The sequence below is a fragment of the Diospyros lotus genome, unplaced genomic scaffold (assembly GCF_014633365.1).
Source record: "Diospyros lotus cultivar Yz01 unplaced genomic scaffold, ASM1463336v1 tig00010963_1, whole genome shotgun sequence".
NCBI lineage: Eukaryota > Viridiplantae > Streptophyta > Magnoliopsida > Ericales > Ebenaceae > Diospyros > Diospyros lotus.
The window spans coordinates 248,610-270,828 of NW_026267115.1; the positions used below are offsets into that span (position 1 = coordinate 248,610).

Consider the following 22,219-nt stretch of genomic DNA (forward strand, 5'->3'; position numbering starts at 1 on the left):
GAAACATTTCATAGGAGCCGTTTTCCCATTTCTGAAATGTTTCCTATTCCCGTTTCAGACCTTATTTATGCATATTTTTTTAGAAAAATGTCCGTTTCTACGTTTCGATTTCCTATCAAAAGCGTTTCCTATTTTCGTTTCCGTGCAACATATATTAAAAATGAACGATATTAGCAAAGAATGAAGGGTTGCGACTAATTTTTAAGAGTTTACAAATTGGTTGAGTGAATTTAAAACTCAATACATGTCCATGCCAAATGGTCAAACTTCAAGAAATGAATGATCAGTTTACTAGATACATATATTTGTTAATTGAGAACCCCTTCATTCTTCAATATTTTTTGTATATTTCTTTCCTCTAACTATTAATCATTTTATTTTTTTTTATTGTTGACTTTAGCAAAATCTTGGAATCTCTTTTTATTTGTTTTTATTATATATTTTCACCATAAATTGCATATAAACGAAAATGAGAAACGGATATGATATGAAACAAATAAATATTATTTTTCAAAAAATTAAGAAACTTACAGAAAAATATGTAAATAAAAAAATTTAAGGGATATTCTAATAAATATAATTTTTAATATAAAAAATTATAAAAAAATAATTATTCAATTTAAGAATAAACATAAATCTCATAATGCATTCAAACAAATTTTGGAAATAAATTCTATAAAAAATTAAAAATTTTGAGTTAGAGATGAAAAAATTTAATTTCTATTTGTGGATAAAAATGAGTTTTCAAATCGAAAACACATTTTTAATATTTTTATATTATAAAATAGCTACAAAAAACTTTCTAAAATTACAAAAACAACACAAAAACGTTTCTTAATCTTTCAAAAATGAAAACATTTCAAAAATATCGAAACGACACCCTCAAAAAAATTTCTGTACATCATCGCTTTCACCTATAGCTAGCCAATTTTATTATGTGAATAGTGTTGAATTGAGAATGCACATAAATTATCTTGGAAGTTTACTAAATTAAAGGATAAAACTTATATTACTCGATATGTTAAGTTTCTTTCGTACCCGTGCCCCCACTTTAGGCGGGTAACTACCACGTGACCAATTCCTTTACGAAGCGGCATCGACCAAAATGCCCGATTGGGGTGTTAAATGTCATAGAATGATCGTTGGAGGATATGACAGCAATTACCCCCAAAATACAGTATATACTTCTGAAAATCAATTTCTCCGACTTCTCGCTCCCCCTCTTCTTCTTCTTCGGCGGCCCATTTGTTTGCTTCTTTACGCGACACGATATTTCTCGTCCGGAAATTAGGGTCTTCGGAGATCGTAGAGAGAGAAAACAAAAGTGAAGCTACTCATCTGGTTCATCAAATCATCGCAAGATCATCGAGGGGAACGAAGGAGATTCCGCCGTCTCCATTTCTGGTATATTTATCTCTTTTTCCGCCTCTTTCTGGTATCGCTTCCAATTTCTCCGCTAGTTTTTCTCAATTATTAGATCATTCGGACGGTTGATGTGTTTTGTTGAATTCGACCTGATATGTTGTCAATATTGGTTGTTTTAATGGCATCTCAATTATCAGGCTCTAGGGGGATAGCCTACATTTGCATTCTGTTGTTCTTGCATTTATTTTTTCTAGGTTGGGTAAATCACTAGTTTTGTCTTGATTATTTTGTGATATTGACTGCGTATGGAACGCCTGTTTGCTCTTCCTCTTGAGTTTGTTGTATTTCCGCTATTTATTTGGCTAATTAACGAACTATATGCCGTCTCTCGAGATTGCTTGGTAATTTGTGTACTGCTTTACCTATTTGTACACGAAGAGCAAGTTACACTGGCATCCAATAATCGTTTGCGTGAACATGTATGCCAATTTGTTGAAAACATTCAATTCAGCTGCAGTTTTCGCCATTACCATTTTTACCTCTTCTGCCGGAAATGGTTGTAGTGCCGATAGAATTTGATTTTATTTCTTCTTCTTCTTCTTCTCTTCTCTGTCATTAAATTGGTACCAATTTAGACGCATAATACAGCACTTTTGCAGGTAATTCACAATAATTTTGGAATTGGATATGAATGTTCACTTGAAGTGGGCCCTTAAGCAGCAGTGAAGGACGCAAGACATAGGTCTTTCTTCATTGCAGATGCATCTATATAAACATCCTCCTCGACACAATACGTAATTTTGTCATTGTTGCGGATACTTCTATAAACATTTCTCATTCCAGTGACTTCCCAAGGACACTATCATCATGTTTTAACAACAGTTAAAAGGAAGGTCATATATAACTTCATGGGAGAGTGGGTAATTGGAGCCTTTATCAACATTTTTGGCAGCATCGCCATCAATTTTGGTACCAACCTGCTCAAATTGGGTCATGATGAGGTATTTTCTGTGTTTCTCCTCCACTCACCTTCAGGCATGTGGGAACTATTTGCTTGCTCAATTGCCATAGACTGAATTAAAAATATCTAAATTCAACAAGTTTTATTTTGGCTGTTGGCTACCTTACACAATCCTCTTCCTTTATTTAGGCTCGAGAGTGGCTGAGAATAGGAGAAAAACTTTCAACACTAGAAGTGTTGAGGGGGTCACTCTATCCGTAGGTGGCATTGCTCAATTCTTGTTGACTCATTTTGATTTTTTTTTTTTTAACAAATCTCCAAAGAACTGTTTGTTTCTCAACTAGATTAGCTTGTATGCTTTGAGTGATACACCAATCCTACCATAGCTTGAGGAAGCATATTTGTTTCTATTTATTATCTGCCTGTTGTTCTCATTGTTGGTAAATTTGATTCAGAGCAGGGGAATAAAAGATATTTCACTGGGGTTTGCATGCTGCAAATTAAAATAAAAGATATTTCACCAGGGTTTGTGCAATGCAAATTAAATGCTAAGTTTCCTATGTTAGTGTGGCTGGGCATTAAATATTTTGATGTTTGGTTGAAACAAAGAGAGGTAGAGTGAGAGAGAGAGACTGGAATGGATCCATAGCCAAAATTTGTCTGTGCTTATTTGCTCCTATTTTGCATGGAAATTTGAGCAAGGGATAATTGCAGGTTTGGCAAGTCCAATTTTAGAATCCATTATCATAATTGGAGAAAAATGACAAGTATTTGTAACTAATTCTCTACCCCACTTATAGAGTTCTGTTTAATTTATTCAAAAGTCCAATCTTGAGTAGTACAACATATCAAGTCTCAATCTGATTATGTGGGGCAGTACATGAATTCTAGATTGCCAATGTTTTGTCAATTTCTGATCTGATGAATTTTATGCTGGTTGTTGACTTCCTAACACAATTCTCTATCTGACTTGGGATCTGCTAATTGGAATCCACAACTGGAGTTTTTGAGCAAATGGATGATTTTTTGGTCTTTGTGGTTCACAATTCTGTGGATCTGCATGAAAGTCCACTCTATGCAAAACCAATCACTTGTGATTTTGTAAAGTGGAATGAGGTTTTAGACCAAATTGAGGAAATAAGCATGCTATTGACGCACACGTTTTAGTTAAAACAACTTCTTGTAACTATGATTCCAACAAGTCAGTGTTGGAACATGAATCATGCATTTGTAACTTTACTCTTAAAATAGCTGATTTTTTTTTTTTTTTTATAATGTCCTACCTTGTAACTCCTGTGTCTTGGATTTCCTTTGTACTTTTGACTGCTACACTTGTCCATATGCCTTTTGTGGTTATTTTGATCAATTTCTTTCACCTTACCCATAAAGATTTTTCTTTTTCTTTTTATTTGCTAAGTTAAAGATTTGTATTCTTAACTTCTCATATATTTCTTTTCCACTCTCTCTTTCTCGATAAGAAAACATGCATTAACAACATGACTCAAATGTTATCAAGGAATTGCACAATGGAGGGCAAACGAAGAGGAGTTTCTTTAATGATCCCGTTACGGGTTTTCAACAATTATACCGTGACCCGAAGTTTTGGACTATTATACTTTGGCCTTTGTGTTATCGCACCTTGACCCGAACCTTTCAAAGATTGCACTCTTACCCCCAAACTTTTTGAAAACTACACTTTTACCCGAGCTTCAAAATTACGATTTTGCCCTTTGACTCTGATTCTTTGGAGATATTCTATTTCCTTGAATATGAAAAATCTTGGGTGTTACATTTATAATATTATATATATGATAAATAAATAAATGAAGCCATACATTTTAAATGAAAAGGAATTTTATTTTGCAAATAAAAAAGTAATAAGTAGATAATTAAAAGTTTTCTATGAATATTATTTTGCGTATATGAAATTAGAATTAGTTGAGATATTTAAATGTATTAATTTATTATGGAAAATGACATGATTATGATGAGATTGAATGGTTATAAAAGTAAATAGTCTTTTAATGATTGTGGGTTCCACTAAAAGTCACATTGCTTTCCCTGCATTTGCTTAAAAGCAGCTTGACCTGCCTTTTATGAAGAGCAGCTGTCCTTTAAAAGTAAAGTAGCACTTTACCAAATGCTAGTTTTCCGAAGAAGTTGATAAAAAGCTGCTGCGCACAGCAATGCCAAACAAGCTCTTCAGCCTATTGTTAGACATAAGAATAGAACCAATCAAGGTTGTGCAAACACAAAAGGCTACTCTGGAAGGAGCTTTGACCACCACAAATATTTATAGGGAAAGGCCAGTCTACTTGCATGCAATAGGGCCTCATAGAATGAAACAACAGAAAAGTGCTAAATTTTTCTGTGTTAGTGCATTTTAAAGGTCATATTGATTATGCTGTGTTCTTTCCCAGTTACTAAGATTCTGTTGTTTTATAATTTTATTATTCTTTTACCATCAACCTTTGTGAATGTGACTTACTGATTTTGTTTTCCCCCTGCCAGAGAGAAAGGCATTCTGTGCCAGGCAGTAATGATGGGAAAATTGTAATGAAACCCATCATACACTTCCAGACTTGGAGAATTGGTAAAGATTATTGTCATAGTGATTGTTTCTTTACAAGGGTTTGTCTTGTCATACACTATTTATCGTAAGGCAACTGTACAATTGCTTGCATGCAGGTGTTCTATTTTTTGCTCTTGGAAATTGTCTCAACTTCATTTCCTTTGGATATGCTGCTCAGGTCTGTATGAATATAATCTCTGGCTCCTTGTTGGGACAGATTATCAAATGTTAGAATTGTAAAATAGTATCATTTCATTTTGATGACTAAGACATGCTTTGCTTGCTGTATTGTATAATTTACTTTGTCAATCCTGCTTTTTATTTCTTCTAATTTTCCATCATCTCTTTCTTTTGTTAATTATATTTTATCTTCTATTTTGCAGTCACTTCTTGCAGCCCTTGGGTCTATACAATTTGTGTCCAACATTGCATTTGCGTACTTTGTTTTGAATAAAACAGTGCCCGTCAAGTATGTCATCTTATAATCTTAACTTGGTTCATGTTTTTGAATGATGATGTCCAGTTGTAATTTCCTCATTACTCTTACTGAGTTTCTGCAGCAAAAATGTACTTTCTTCTACAGGGTACTTGTTGCCACAGCTTTTATTGTCCTTGGTAACATTTTTCTTGTTGCTTTTGGTAACCACCAATCTCCTGGTACGTCACTCCTTATAGTAAGGTGCTTTAATTTTCTAGTCTTACTAATTTGTGCGAAGAATCCATTTCTTAGCTATCCTTTTCAGTTAAGTATAACAGAGGACTTGACTTCTTAGATATTTCTCGAAGCATTTAAGTATTTAAGGTAAACTTTTAAGTCTTTTTCTGAAACTTAATTAGAATGTTATGGAAGACATTGTCATGTAATTTACACTAAAAATTGGCAGAAAGACTTGTCTATAATTAGCTGGTGAACTATTATTGCGGCATTACAAAAATGTCACGAGAAGGATTTTTGAACCTGATAAATCTAACCATCACAAAAATTCTTTAGCAAAGTCCATATTGGAAGATAAATGGCAAATCAACGTTCAAATCCTGTTCACATAGTGTCTTGTCAATCAAAGATTTATTTAGAAACAATTTGTTTGATTAATGCAGCAGCAAACTGTGGTTTGATTCATTAGAAGAATACTGCAAACAGTTATATGGTATTTTTTGTTGAGAGAAAGTAATAATAAAAAAGATAAAGTTAGCTTTCTATCTATCAACTTAAGCTTTTAAGGTGTGAACATTTCGGTTTTTCAAAAATGGTTTGCTTTTGGTTCTCCTTTTCAAAAACCTGAGGAGTTCGCTTTGGTTTTGGTTAATAGCGTTGAGAAACTGAGCGATGCGTCAATCATGTTGTTTCAAATTATGCTTCCTTCTTTACTACCAGAAAACTTTTGTCTTTCTTTATTATTGTTGATCTTGAAGTTACTTGAAAAATATACCGGATGTAAATTTTGCATGTCCCTAGAATTGGGTATTGTTCATCTTTAATCTTTCTTGATGATTCTGCATCTCACTGGAGCCTTCTGCAATGGCTCAAAGTACAAGTTCCCTGACTGCATCTAATTTTTTAGAGTCTGATTTTATTATGGATGATCAAATTTGGAGTGGTTGATGGGAAACATCAACTGCTCACATGGATTGTCTTTGGTTTCTTCTTCGGAAGCGAAGTAAACCCACATACATCAGACTCAGGTCCAGGACTTCCCCAAATGTGTGCCTGTATTTCTTCCCAGCTTCAGGGCTGACTCAAGGGTTGGTGGGGTCCTAGGCGGCAATCCAACGGTCGGCAGTCGACAGCAGGCAGCTGTGCAGCAAGTGACCCTCCCTCTCTCTCTCTTGCCTGTCACTGTCCCGTCCTGTGTTTGCGTGAACCCTGGCCGGCAACCGCGCGTTTGCCACCGTCTCCTTCCTCCTGCCGGTGATTGCATCCCGTTGACATTCGCTGTTTCCATCGGCATCTCCTCCTCTTGGGTGGTCAGTGGCCTCCTGAAGCTTCTGGGGCAGAGAGATATCTCTAATTGAGCTTAGGGCAGAAATCGGATTCCGCAAGGCACGCTCTGATCTTGCCCCAATTATCTGAATTGGTGACATGGTTCCTCAGCCAGGACGGGAATCCAGCGAGTCGGTAGTTGGAGAAGGCACAGCTGGGGGCGGGTAGGCGCTGTCGGGGCGGGTGATGACAAAGGTGAGGACGAGGACAACGATGAGAAGGGCCATGGCGAAGAGGTAGAGGGTGAGGAGGGACTGCTTGTTCCAGTAGGTGCTGACAAAGCTGACCAGGGACACCAGGAGGATGGCTCTGGCCCAGCAATTTTTTTGGCACACCCCCCCCCCCCCCCCCCCGGCGGCATAGGCCTTAGTGGCCCATGCCTTAAGCTGGCCCTGCTCAGCTTCTAGTGGCAAAGCCATTCCTATCCCTTCAAATGCATAAACAGTGACTACCAGGTTGTAGAAGGCATAGAGGCTGCCATTCCTAAACCCTAAACTCAAAATGGAAGAAGGCGATCTTAGTTAATACGGATTTTTGGTTCGAGACTTTTCAAAAACTGAGCATTTTGATTTGGTTTGGTTCAGTTCATTTTTTTTTTCCTTCCAAAATCTGAAGTTTGCACCCCCTTACTTTTAGGTGAGATGATGGTTAATAATTTAACATGGTATTTAAACAGACAAAGGTCATAAATTCAAACCTCACTACTAACCCAATATTTAAATAGTTACACATGCAGTGAAAGAGTGGCCACACATGAGAGGGTGTGTTGAGAGTAAAAATAATAATATAAATGATAAAGTCAACCCTCTACTAGCTTAAGCTTTTATATGCAATGCTGGCTAACAATTTAACAATTTGTTCACATCATTTCATACTTTTCATAATATTCACATGCAACTTCATGAAAATCATTGAAAATAGGGTAAACTGCCCCTAGAACTCCTGTGGTTTGGGTTGAACACCCCTCCGTTAGTTTTTGGTACAAATGATGTTAGTTAAAATCAAATTAACAAGTTTCTCCTAATCTCTCTCTAATTACAAAAAATAAAAGATAAAAAATAAAAAAGGCCCAAAGTGTTGAAAGCAGTGGTTTCTGGTGGCACTGTCAGGAAGAAGAAGAAGGGCAGCTGTCAGCAACTGCTCCGGGAGGGGGGGGGGGGGGGGGGATAGGGAGGGAGATGCTTCCAATCGACACTGTGTATTTGTGGTTTTTGTCCTTCTTCCAATTTACAATTATATTTGTGCTTCTTCAACCTCCAACAACAGTGGCAATGAGGTTTCAGATCTCCCCCAAGAGCAGTATTGGGTGGTGGTTTTGCTCTTGGATCCAAGCCCATGGAACCCATCATTGGAACCAACAACGGAACCTAGTGATGGGTTTTAGATTGGAGATCCCTCCCTCCCATATTCACTGCACAACAGCGAACCAATTAAAAATCACTACGATTATCTCTCTCTCTCCCTCCCTCCCTCCCTCCCTCTCTTGTGCGTACACGCAGCCGTTGTTAGTGGTGGTCCTTCTTCCTTGTGGTGCTGTTGGCAACTATTGCTTTCTCTAAAGAACATAACCTCTGTTCTGTGTTTGGGTCTTTTTTCATTTTTTATTTTTTGTAATCAGAGAGAGATTAGGAAAAGGTTGCTTAAATTTAACTTAATTATTTTAATTAACGCTGGCTGTGCCAAAATTAATCGAGGGGGTGCCCAAGCAAAAAAGGTAAACCTTAGAGACCTCTAGGGATAAAAATAAACCATACAATCTGTGCCCAAAGCACAGGGGGTCTAGGGTCAATTTACCCTTGAAAATTTCTCTTAGATAATTCACACTGTTAAAAAGAAGGATTAAATTATTGTTGACATCCCCTGCTGTTAACAAATTAGGTAAATTGATGACTCTGCCCCTGTTTCAAACTCTCTTGCTCTCTCCTCTCTCTTACCCTAAATATATTTTTTAATTATAGAGAAATTTTTTCTACTGCCAAAAATATATAGACTAAAATATATAAAAATATATTTTCTAAAGCTCTCTCTCTCTCTCTATATATATATATATATATATGAACATTTGAATATCTATGTATATAAATTAAAACAATTTCTCGCTAGCCACTACCCACCACCATCGTTGGATCGTTGGGGTTTGCTGCAGATCTGTCCCTAAAACCACGTCGCCACTGGTGGTGGCTCTTGGTTGGGGGAGGGAGTTGCTTGAGGCAATTTGTATGACAATTGTAAACAATCTCCTTGAGTATCATCAGGCACTCTTTGACTACATGAATTTGTGCATATTGTTATTTGGTGGGAGCTTTTATTCCTGGATCTACTTCTGTTTATAATTTTATAAATAAAAGGTATCCAATTTGTCTTCAGAAAAGGAGTTGAACAAGATTAAATTAAGATCAGCCAAGAGGAGCTTGATAAACCATAGATCTGATAAATCAATATTGCATTGAAAGATTGACGACCACTGCAAATACAGAGTCAAGATCAAATAGTTGATTGGTCGACAGGTAGTGAGATTCAGATAATGTAGAAATAACAAATAGAGATAATAGACGATTGAGTGTGAAGATTGAGGGAGTTGATGAATGAGAGGAAGTGTGGAAAGTCCATGGTGTCAAACGGTGAATGCTGGGCATGGAATTAGTGTTGTATTGCCTTTAATCTTGAAGCTTTTATTTCTGTGTGCAGATCCTCAAATTTTTACATTGATGTATGTAGATGCAATGTGTTTACAAAGTTTGGAAAATAAACATGAACAATTAGCATCTTGGTTTTTTATATTACTTACACATGCATATACTGCCACATTACCCACCCCCCTCCTGTAGGTTAATTCTTGAAAATATGGCTCATTGCCCTTGTTTGTTTCACAAACATGAAAGGATGAGAGGGGCTCCACTTCTGTGTGTGGGTTCACTAGTGATCCTACTCGTGCTGGATATGGATATTTGACAATATAAAGTTACTTAATCAAAATGAAAACTAGGATAATTGTTCATTTTAAAAAGAATGTTTGGATAATGTTGAGCTTAGTTATGACAAACACCCACTTGATAATGTGCGTACTAAAGGCTTTGCAAATGAGTGGTATCTTAGGGACAGAATTGTTGCTCTTACTCCTATGCATCCAGTTATGGCACACAGTCTCTAGGAAGTGTGTCCCTCTGGTATCTGTAACATCCCGCTCGAGCGATAGGAAGAACCGGAACAACTTACCCTGATGGGCCTACACGAACTTCTCAGGGGGGTCACCCATCCCTGGATTACCCCAGGTTAAGCACGCTTAACTTGGGAGTTCTTTGCCAACATTCAGTCCAAAAGGTATCCAGCTGGTGTTGTTTCCTTTTTTACACTATCCTCGATATATTCTAACTTCTCTGGGCTCTCGGGGTATTACATTCTCCCCCCCTTAAGCACATGATGTCCTCGTCATGCGACCTTACAACCGGTCCCAGATCTCCCCCCGTGCATGGCCGATGTGGGATTCGCCTAAGGTGCCTACACGCACCCCCCATAGGGGCCTCACACCCCCCTCGGGACTCAGCCTCCTCGCTGAGGTTTGCCCCACCACCGCGCTCAGAGGCTCGGGGGTCGGCTCTGATACCATTTGTAACATCTCGCTCGAGCGATAGGAAGAACCGGAACAACTTACCCTGATGGGCCTATACGAACTTCCCAGGGGGGTCACCCATCCCTGGATTACCCCAGGTTAAGCACGCTTAACTTGGGAGTTCTTTGCCAACATTCAGCCTAAAAGGTATCCAGCTGGTGTTGTTTTCTTTCTTACACTATCCTCGATATATTCTAACTTCTCTGGGCTCTCGGGGTATTACAGTGTCTATCTAAGCAATTCATGTACTTGCACAGACCATTGTATGCTCATTGTTGCAGTATGGCTTTTGTTTATGGAAGATTTTCCTCTTCTAGTCATGAAGTGAAAAAGTTACTGTCTCTTCTACTCTCAACAGTTTACACACCAGAGCAGTTGGCAGAAAAGTTCAGCAACATTACATTCCTTCTTTACTGTCTCATTCTGGTCTTGGTTGTTGCCTTGCATCACTTTCTGTACAGGTAAAGGCTACTTATCCATTTCTAGATTAGCATGCAACTGAATGTGACTTGTATGAGCTGTCTCTCTCCCTCCCTACCTGCTCCTCCTCCTTAATTACCCTCCTTCATACGATAATTTTAATAAATAAGCAACTAGTCAGTCATAGTTATAACTACAATTGGAAAATGCAGGAGAGGAGAAGTGCTGCTTTCACTTCCTGGCCATGACTTGAAGCCCTATTGGCAGATGCTGCTTCCTTTTTCCTATGCTATTGTATCTGGTGCAGTAGGATCATGCTCAGTGTTGTTTGCAAAATCAATGTAAGCTGAAGCTTTACTTTTTATTTCCATTTGGGATCGTAAAAGATCTTATGATTGTAATTAGTTTTGTGGCATTGAGTACCCTTTCTTTTATTTATTGATTTATTATTATTATTTTGTTTTGCAGCTCTAACCTGCTAAGGTTGTCCATGTCCAGTGGCTATCAGTTGCATGGCTGGTTCACATACTCCATGCTTCTGTTATTTCTCAGTACAGCTGGCTTTTGGGTAACATCTGCATGCATAAGCCATGCTTATTGTTTTCACCTTTGTTACAATACCATGAGTATGATGAGACATTGAACCTTCAAATTTCTGATTATGTTTGTATTTGTTACAACTGCAGATGGCAAGGTTGAATGAAGGATTATCACTCTTTGATGCAATACTCATCGTTCCAATGTTTCAGATTGCTTGGACTTTCTTTTCTATTTGTACAGGATTTGTGTATTTTCAGGAATATCAGGTTCTCTCTTTCTCTCTCTCTCTCTCTCTGCACGTGCCAGCTTATTGATTTGGTCTTAGTGGATGTTTCTGGTAAAATGTCCAGCTCCCATAATCACTAAAATTTAAAGTCTGTTGCTAAAATAAAATTTATCCTTCATAACTTTGTCTCCATCTAGTGCATGCAATGCCTATCTGAAAAGTTACATAGTATATGCAAAACTAAAATATTGTCATATTAAAGTTTCTATTAACTGTGCTCTGAATGAGTCACCTTTATTTGGATAATCAGATGTGTCAAACCATTGTACTGAGAAAAAAAAAAAACTTGTATTTTAAGCAATTCATGTACTTGCACAGAACATTTCATGCTCATTGTTGCAGCATGCCCTTTGTTGGCGGAAGATTTTCTTCTTCTTGTCATTGTTCTGTGCTTTTGATGAATAATAAAGCTGATTGTGACCAAAAAAGTGGATAGCTACCATTCAAGTTTTAGCAGTAAACTGTAGAATAGGTTTATTATTTATATTGTTCTTGTCTGACCCAGTCTTCCACTAGTTTTGTTACTTGACTTTACCTTGGACATGGTTCTAAATCATGTCTCACATCCTAAGTAAGAAGAATGCAGCAAATAAGGCTTGAAGCACTTGGCAGTAAATTCAACTATCACGTAGAGAGGCAGCTAAGTTGGGAAAAGGTGGGTACAAGGTGTGTTGTCCTCACACATGGTCATGAGCTCAAACCCTCTTCTGGTGGTAATTCTTGTTAGCCATGGGCATTCTGCGAAGCTATATACTTGTTGGGGCTGAGGTACCACCATTGCTATATCCCATTTCTGGGAACTGCAATGGGTTGTAGACTGGAAGTCAACTATTGCTGTAGAGAGGACCATTAACCTTTTTAATCAAAATAAAGAAAATAAAGCAAAAGAAAAACACTCTAGTCCTACTAAAAGACTCAGGGATCTGGCCTGTGCATAAATTAAAGGGAAAAGTGCTAGTGTATGAATTGAAGGGCGAAGTGCCAAATAAGCAATTGCATTTAGGTCTTGAGGTCAAATTGGCCACTGTACTTTAAAAATGGCTAAATAGGCCACTGTACATTAAGACCCGAGGCCAAATTAGCCATTGTACTTTAAAAAGACATAAACTGCAATTGTGTGGGGTTTTTCGAATTTGAATTTGTGGTTTGATTTGGGTGTTTGATATTGTGTGGGGTTGTTTTGATTGGGAATAGAGTTAACATTGTTGATAGAATTAAAACGTTGTTGGATGGTGTTAAGAAAACATCTACAGTAATGGCTAACGTGGCCCCAAGTTTGAAAGTACATAGGCTTATTTGGCACTTTTTAAAGTACAATGGTCAAATTGGCCTTGATTTTAAAAGTACAATGGCTTATTTGGTCCTTTTTAAAGTAAATTGGCCAATTTGGCCTTGGGTCAATAGTATGTTGGCTTATTTGGCACTTCACCCTAAATGAAAAACCTAAGACAGTTTTGTAGAGAAATTGAAATGGGTCGGATATGGAGAGGGCTTTACCATTTGGGTTGGATTAAGGTTGAGAAAAACTAGTTACCACCGTACTTTTCTGTCAAGACCCTAGTCCTAATTAATGTTTTCTTAGAAGATTGAATTGAAATTGAGGGAGAAATAGGAAGAAGTGGGAGAGAAACAGACAAAATAATAGGGAGAACAGACAGAAATGAGGAAGAAAGCTGACAGAAATAAGGAAGAAATAGTGAGAACTTGAGAGAAAGTAAGAACTTTAATTCTAATCATTGATATTCCTGTAATGATGGCTATAGCTTAATATATAAAGCTATTACAGAGCGGTTACCACTCCCCCACTACCAATAATAACTGCTCCTAAAACACTCCATAGTCTCCTAAATCACTCCATAAGTGATAATAACCTGAAAATACCATTAATAACTAACTCATTCTACAAAAATAAATTACCCAACTGATCCTAGTCGTGACATTAACAAAAAATCTAAAAAACTTGACCAATATTTTTTCATCCAATCCCTACTTTCACTATCTGATACATCCTTCTTAGATTGTAGGGTGCAGAATCCTTGACCTTTATGTAGTAATCACGCCAGTTAGTTTTAGCAGTAAGTATTCTGGTAGCCTCACGATCTTCCATCATTTTTTGAAACACATCAAGGTTCTCCCATTCAATCTGCTTCAATTGTTCCTTCTGCATTCTCGGCTTCTAGGTCCAGTTGGATTCAACATTTACAGACTCCAACTGTGCCTTAAAAGCATCTTTTGCTTCCTGTTTGCTGGTGTACATCCAAAGTTCATCTTCCACAGATTTCTGCTCCAATGGTGTCCCATTGACTTGTTTGGCAACCTCTATTCCTTTCCTGGCATCTTAAATTGCCTGATCTATTGTCAGTAATTCATCCACTTCTTGCAAATCAGAGGTCTTAGGTAGGATTCCAGCTTCTGCTAGAATCGGTTCTGTAGATCCATTAGTATACTGACCTGAAACTTAATTGAAATCAAATCCAGTAAGTCGTCCAGCTTTTGGTTGATGTTAGCAAAACCTTTCTCGAATGTTTTCTCCAATGACTGCCCAACATCTCTAGTGGCCATATTCTCTTCTTGGCAACAATCCATTTCCTCTTGAATCTGCCACAAACCCAACTCCATGACATCCAACCTCACCCCCTTTTGCTTTGTGCAGGTCTCTTTTGCCATCTCCTTAGTTGAATCCTTTTAACTTCACTCTGAACAGTAACTGTAACTGCTTCCAATAATAACTGCCTCTAAAACTGCTTTTAGAAACCTCCTTGTTCTGCTTGCCTTCAAAGTCTTGATCAAAAACACCTAGATCCAGCCAAGAACCGGACTGCTTTGATACCAATTGTCAGGACCTTAGTCCTAACTAATGTTTTCTTTGAAGATTGAATTGAAATTGAGGGAGAAATAGGAAGAAGAAGGGGGAGAAACAGATAGAATAATAGGGAGAACTGACAGAAATGAGGGAGAAAACTGGTAGAAATAGTGAAAACTTGAGAGAAAGTAAGAACTTTAATTCTGATAATTGATATTCTCATAATGAGGGCTATAGCTTAATATATAAAGCTATTATGGTTACCACTCTCCCACTATCAATAACTGCTCCTAAAACACTCCATAGCCTCCTAAATCACTCCATAACTGATAATAACCTGAAAATACAATTAATAACTAACTCCTTCTGCAAAATAAAATAATCTGCTGCAAAAATAAATTACCCAACTGATCCTGGTTGTGACATATGCCTCCCGTGAATTGATGTGAATATCTTTTTAGTTCCCATGCCAATTTGGTATAGTTGTATGCCCTTGTAGATGGCACAGTTTCTTTCATTGAAAAATTTTGGATGGATGGTCTTACCTGTCTACATAATACTTTTGTGCTGGGAGAGCATGTGGCCATTAGAAAAAGTATTTCAACCTTTGATGTTTACTCAATGTTTAACCTTCCATTGATTCTGGTACCATATGGAGATGCATAATGGAATCAGCATTAGTGTCCTAAGATGTGTAGTCAGTATTGCTTTTTTGGTGAATTTGTGCACACTTAGGGAACTTATTTGTTGTTACTTTACCAGGTGTTTGATGCTCTGAGGACTACGATGTTCATACTAGGATTGATTTCTGTATTCGTAGGCATTTCTTTGCTGGCACCTGATGAGGCAAGAGGTATAGTCATGGTCATAGAATGTTTTCCTGATTCCATTTAGCTATAATGTTGACAGAAACTAATATGGGAGTTTTCCAGGAGAAGAAGTCAGGGATAGGGCTTTATCTTCTGAGGCATCTTCCAGCATTACAACCGATGTAGACAGGTGCAATATATTTTCATGCTCACTGTGGAGTCAACTTTTGTGGATAATTTTGGTGATTTGGGATTCATCCAAATTGATCCTTGCCTGGACATGGAAATGTTTTGAATATACTGAATGGAAGAAGAATAGGCAAAATACTTTGCAAAAAATATAAAATATAAAGTGAGAGGTTTCTGAAATTGCACATCATTGTATATGTGCACTTAAAAAGTTTGTTTTTGTTTGTCCTAGTTTTTTTGCCTCTTCCTTTAGACAATTTCTCTATTTTTCTGCTGATCCGAATGTGAGTGTAATTGCCTAATCAATCAACTACTTGTTACAGGCTTGTTTTGCAGTCTGAAGATACCCAAATTAAAGACTTGAGATCATTTGTGAGAGTGATGCTGATGAAGGCTGCCGATATGGTAGTCAAGGCAAAGGTTTTGACAAATTAGTTTTCTCTTTGTTTGGATGGAGAATTTGTTGCTATTCTTGCTTATAACGTGGTTTTGGTGCAGGCTGCTTGCTTGTTATCATTGGGTCTAGGAGAGAACTCGATTCATGCATCTTCAGTTCTTGTGATGCCCATGGTCTCGTCAAAGATTACAGGTTTTAGAGGAAGTAGTCTTGAACGGGCGAAGTTTTTCTCCTTAAGAAACTCTAGCTGGAGTAAGATCTCAGGGGATGATGGTGTGGAAGTCCTGGAGACGGCTTCGATGCTTGCCCAAAGCATTGAGTAGGTACAGATATATGACTCAAAAATTAATTGTTTGGCCAATGTGGTTATTGTTGTTGTTAACTACCTCACGTGTTTAGGATGTATTCTCCTTCGTTTTGTATGTATTGTATTAATTTTTTGCCATTCTAGTAGTTTTTGAAGAATTTGATCAGAATTGACTCTTGTACTCGAGCAATGGTATTCTAAATATAAATATGAACAACTGTTTCATAGTTCTCCTTATTGTACACTTTATTTAGTTTTACACTGCATTGATAATTTGATATGATAAACAGTCTCAAATTGCTGACCAGTTAGGATCAAATCTCTGATATCATCAAGCTACCCACCCTTGAGTAATTTTCCTTTCCATTGTCGTTTTCCTTTTCATGCGCACAGGGGGGTAGTACCTGTTTTATGAGGGTGAGTATTACTTGCAGCAATAATAAGGCTATTTTAATGACTTTTAAGATCATAGGTTCGAGTTGTTGAAATAGCTTCTTTGCAAAACAAGGGTAAACTAGATATAAGACAACCCTTGTGAAGTGCTTTGTGCACCTTAAAGTATTTCCATGTTTAGTGTGTTTTTAGTGTCAATTTAGCCTATCGCAGTTAGGTCAAATTTTCACTAGGTCAACTCTGGCAAAGCGGATTCAACTCTGGCAAAGCTTGAAAGGCAAGGATGGGACTAGAGGATATGACTGGTCAGACCCTATTGAGAGCTAGTGTGGTATTATCAAATTGCTTGATGGGCAAAATATGAAAATACTAACTGGGAAAGCAATCACTAGGTGTCACACTAGCTTAATTACATACAAAGTTATTCGTTTCTGATTAAAAGATTGCAGGTACCATTGATGCAGGGCGTGAGATCTATTTTTGTGGGGACCAAAATAGATGAACTTCAGAAGATTAACAAATTAACACACACTCTCTCTCTCTCTCTCTCTGTATATATATATATATATATATATATATGAGAAGAGGACATGCCAAGGAGGAAACCCCGCCGCGGCTGAGGTTTGATGTGTTGAAATAATTTTTTTTTTTCTTTTTTGACAAAGTAAAGGTAAGACTTCCATATTAGAGATGTGGGTAAAATATTTTGTATTTTTTGTTTGACTTGTCAATTTAACCTATGACAGTGAGGAGCCTTATGTGTTCCAACAATTTTTTTTTTTTTTTTTTTCTTTTTGGGTTCTTTTTGTTAGGTACAGAAAGGAGGTTTGGATACCAAAATGTTTGTTTTGAAATCCTTTAACACACCCAAGAGCACGTGTCCACTTTACGGATTTTCACTAGGTCAAATTTATATTTTTACTTTTGTATTTTTATGCTTACACTTTTTTATTTATATTTTTAACTCAATTTAACTCATATATTTTCATGTGAATAGAATGTGATGTGTATTTTATTATTTTAATTTTTTTTACACATAAAAATATAAGAGTTAAATTAATTTTAAAATATAAGTCTAAAAGTATAATAAAAACAATAAAAAGTTTAAATTATTACACGAAAAAAAAAATCAAAGCATACGGGTTAAATTGACTCGAAAATTAATTTTAAGAATGTAATTGAAATAACAAAAAATTTGAGTGATCATACAAAAGAAAACGTGAAAATAGAGTGATAAAAATATGAATTTCATCTTTTGGCTGTCATCACATGGATTCTCTAGTTACTTCTTGTGGTTGTTTGTTGTGAGCCACAGCCAGATTATATCTTCAATTAGGGCATGACATTTTATTATTTTCTTTTGCTGTGGCTGAAATTTAATTTTAAACTGTGTTTTTGTTATATCTCCCAATTTAATTGGTTGATATGATATTTTGCACATTTGTTAAGACATTGATGAAAGGGGAGGGTCAATATTTATATTGCTTCCCGGAATTTCCACCAAACCATTAGGCGGACAGTTGTTGTTCTCTCTCACAAACAGCTAGCTATTGCTTCGAAGCCAAACAAACATGCATTTGCACCCTCTACTCATTTTCAGCTCATTCTTCTTGTTCCTTCCCAACACAATCATATATATTTATTTGGGTAAATAGTAAAAACAACTCAATTTTTTTTACATATTTATAAATTTATTTAAGCTTTTTAATTTTAATAATTTTATTCTAATTACCCCAATTGAATGTAACTTTATCCAACACTAAAAATCAAGTTAGAAGGCGCGTGTCATTGCAACGTGACAAATCATCTGTCATAATATATATATATATATATATATGAATAGAACTTACATGTACACATATAAATGAGATTCACATGTATAATTTTATTTTATATTTTTTTTATGTATATATGTGGGTACTACTCATTCTTTTTATAATAGGTGACGTGTCATATTAGTAATGACACACGTCTTCTAAATTGATTTCAAGTGTTGAATTAAATTGTAACTAATTGAGATAACTGCGATACAATTGCTAAAATTGAAACGTTTGTATAAATTTATAAATTTACGATAAAGTTTAGATTTTTTTGCTATTTGCCCTATTTATATATATGTATATATATATATGTGTGTGTTTGAAATGTTATGGTGCTCAAGTGTATTGGTATTGTGAAAGGTGTGTTTATATAACGTAAAAAAACATATTGCTCAACATGAAAGGTATTATACAATACGATAGATAGATGATGTATAATAAGGAGAGATGATGTACAATTAGAAGAGTGATTTATACTATTTGTGTTGTACAAAATAACTTTCGTGTCATACACAATACGCATCGATATCTTTTGAGTATCATTACGTTTCCCATTCCCATATATATATATATATACATTAGGTGTTTCCAAAAATATACCATAGAGAAATGGCTATCAAGGATAATTTGAAAGCAACAAGAACAATCATAAATTTTAAGTCCATTGTTTGTATACACAATCATTGCAAGCTTAATCAAAGTTGGATTAGTTTGAAATCAAAGAACACAAATTAATTTAAAGTGACACATTCATAAATATCATGTTGAGTATACAATAGACAGAATATGTAAAATGCCATCATTTTAAAATAAAAATATTTTCCATTTATAAATGGAGAATTATTCATTTATTTATTCATTCATTAAAGAAGAAGAAGAGGCATTGATTAATTGATGTCCTGCTGGAATTGCATGTCTTGATCATACTGGAGATACTGAATCCTACTTTGCAGCCTCAGCTGCTCATAAAACCTTCTGATGAATTCCTCCGCATCGTCGTCCACTTCTCCGTTTCCATCGCCATTAACCATCTCATCTTCTTCCTCTTCCTCTTCCTCTCCTTCTTCCTCTTGCTGCTGGACCAGAGACCGATTGATGCATGGAAGCTGAAGGAGTCGATGGTGGCGTTTCCTCTTCCACGTCGACGGCCCGAAAAATACAGGACTTGAGTTGTTGCTGCAAGAGAACTCATATTCCCGTAACCCGCGGCCGGCCACAGCCATGCCTCTGGGTTGTTTCCGGTGGTGGGACAACAGATTCCGGAGAGCCCTCTTCAGAAGCTTCGCTCTCTTCTTCACCATCAGATTCAAGTCAGCCACGGCGTTCCTGTTCGAGACCAACCCTTTCCTCAGCATAAACAACGCAACCCTCACCGCGTTCCATAGTCTCTTGCTCATGGCCGCCGGGTTCACCCCGCCGTGGGCTGCCATGATCAACAAGACAGCCCTCGATCGTGCGAGCTGAACTTTAATGGTTATAAGGAAGAATTTAGACATATAAAGATCATGATAGAGATGATCAAGATGATATACATATATCATGCAAAGAGAGGGAAGGGGGGTTTCTTGTTTCTGCGAGGTTTGGGGAAAACCTCGCAGAAGAGAGAGGGAGAGCCCACATAGCGAGATGAGTTCTTTCACCATTTATAGTACCCAACTGATCATTTAATAAATTTATCTAAAATATTATTTGGATAGGAATTGAATAATGGGTCTTTAGGCTTTGAAGAAACAATCAAGATTTGAGGCCAATTTAAATGAGGTGTAAAGGGTTGGGCTTACTTAAAAGATTGGCTCACGTCTACTCAAACAAACACTAGGGCTGGCATGGCTCCAAGCTCACACCTCAAGCTAGCTTGTTCGTCTATTTAGAAGATTAAATTTGACTGTTTATCTAACTTTTTTCTGACTCCTAATAACTCTTCAGTTTATCTATATAAAAGCACCATATCTTATAATTTAGATTTGATATTTATTACAAATTTATTACATCATTTTTTAACATTGTCCAGGAGACTATACGTTACGTTTTTTTTTGGTTGCAAAAAAGAGCTAGTTCAAATAAGCTCGGATTCGAGAATTACTTGAATTACCTTAAAATAAAAAAAAAAAGAAACATGAAGAGAGCACGACTGTATCATGGATTGAGTGGTGATCGATCATAAAACCCTCATCAATTATAGTGAATAATCACTAGTAATTTTCTAACTATTAATGTTGATTGTAACCAATGGTATAAAATTCCGAGTTCTAATAATATTTTTGTAAATTTAAAAGTTTTTCTCTTGAGAATTCATTATTTTTGTTTTGAAAACCAATATTCATATTTGATTTAAATTTTTTCATGGAAAAAATTCATAGTGTGGAAGTGGTCTTTCTAAAGTTGCAAGCTATATAATTAAATTCAGTGGATTTCTTTGCCATCAAACGTATAATATTAGGGATGTGCGTTGAAAATTTGACACCTATAACCATATTTTTTTTATTTGTTTATGGGACATTTTAACCATAGTTGAGAATCATATGTTTTAATACTAAAGTTCTGTACAATATATATTTATATATATATATAAAATAGTATAATGTATAGTTGGTGGGCATATTCCCAGACCTCACATGGTTTAGATCAGCCATTGTGATTTTATTTTATTTTTTATCGATTCATTTTGTTAGGTCACATCACCAATATTGTTAGAAATAGTAGGGTAAGATTCACCCCCCCGCCCCCCAAAAAAAAAAAAAAAAAAAAAAATTCTTCTTGTTCAAGTTTAATTTTATTTTATGGACATATCTTGTGGTTTAGATATAGCATTAAGAAACCTAATAATTAAAATGACTTTATTTAGGTAGACATGTTAATGACTTTAAACTCCAAATTTGAATGGGATTATTACAAGAAATTACAAAAATCTCAAATATTGAATTTATAAATCATATAGGGTCTCCAAGAAATGACCTAAATCTAAGGGATTTGAATAAAATTTATCTTCAAATTGATGAGGTTTGGGAAGATCAGCAAGTATGCCTTGATCCAGACTCGGGGAAGGTTTTGTTTTTGGTAGTCCTTGATGATTAAGTTAGTATATCAAAATGAACGAAATAAATAACAATAAGTCTCTTAGTGTGAGATATTTTTACTATTGAAATCTTGTATTTTATATAAGTCGAGCTTACAATAGTTAAGCAAGATTTTCAAATTTTGGGAGAAATCTGGCAAGACACACATCACATTTTGATTAACAGGACGTGTTGTGTTTTGACTAGTGGGAAATAAACTTTTCTCGAAAGGAATTTTGGAGATGAGTTTATAAATAAGTATAATTTAGTACTATGTCTATCATGGTTGTTAAACTCCCGATTTTATGAGTATGATTTTACGATTTTTTGCACCCAAAAACTCTTAGAATTTTACGATTTTGAAGTTGAATCGCACTCGATTTTACGATTTTACATGTTGAATACTCTCTTACGATTTTAGCAACCTTGATGCCCATTATCACAAAATAAAATATATAAAATAAATTAATACAGAATGATTTAAGCTTATTAATTAATCACCATATATAAAGTTATTTTATTAAATGGCAGTACCGAGTCAAAAATGGAGAACACTATGCATTCATCATCATCACCATCAATTTGCACTTAAAACTATTTTGTAATATTAAATAGGCCCCCAAAAGCAGGAAAACAAGTAAATGTATTTAGCAGCAATTCAGGAGAATATGTTTCAACATCTCAACCTAACCTAACCTAATCTCAAACGT

At 36.0% G+C, this 22,219-nt stretch overlaps 2 protein-coding genes across 3 annotated transcripts; one reads left to right on the forward strand and one right to left on the reverse strand.

Moving 5' to 3' along the window:
* The first annotated feature begins 1,197 nt into the window (after positions 1 to 1,197).
* On the forward strand, positions 1,198 to 16,477 carry LOC127793485 (probable magnesium transporter NIPA8). 2 transcript variants are annotated; one of them, XM_052324227.1, is made up of 14 exons: positions 1,198 to 1,404; positions 2,014 to 2,366; positions 4,838 to 4,919; positions 5,015 to 5,076; positions 5,282 to 5,367; positions 5,482 to 5,555; positions 10,848 to 10,950; positions 11,122 to 11,250; positions 11,378 to 11,477; positions 11,596 to 11,715; positions 15,301 to 15,391; positions 15,471 to 15,537; positions 15,860 to 15,956; positions 16,035 to 16,477. In XM_052324227.1, the coding sequence occupies exons 2-14, from the start codon at positions 2,274 to 2,276 to the stop codon at positions 16,254 to 16,256; spliced, it is 1,326 nt and encodes a 441-aa protein (XP_052180187.1). In that variant the 5' UTR covers positions 1,198 to 1,404; positions 2,014 to 2,273; the 3' UTR covers positions 16,257 to 16,477. The 2 variants fall into 2 exon arrangements, with proteins under 2 accessions (XP_052180187.1, XP_052180186.1); XM_052324226.1 differs by having other exon boundaries at positions 2,025 to 2,366.
* A 2,673-nt stretch (positions 16,478 to 19,150) lies between these two features.
* LOC127793492 (uncharacterized) lies at positions 19,151 to 20,065 on the reverse strand. Its single transcript, XM_052324241.1, has one exon. It carries the CDS (start codon positions 19,992 to 19,994, stop codon positions 19,341 to 19,343), a length of 654 nt encoding a protein of 217 aa, XP_052180201.1. The 5' UTR covers positions 19,995 to 20,065; the 3' UTR covers positions 19,151 to 19,340.
* Positions 20,066 to 22,219: the final 2,154 nt, after the last annotated feature.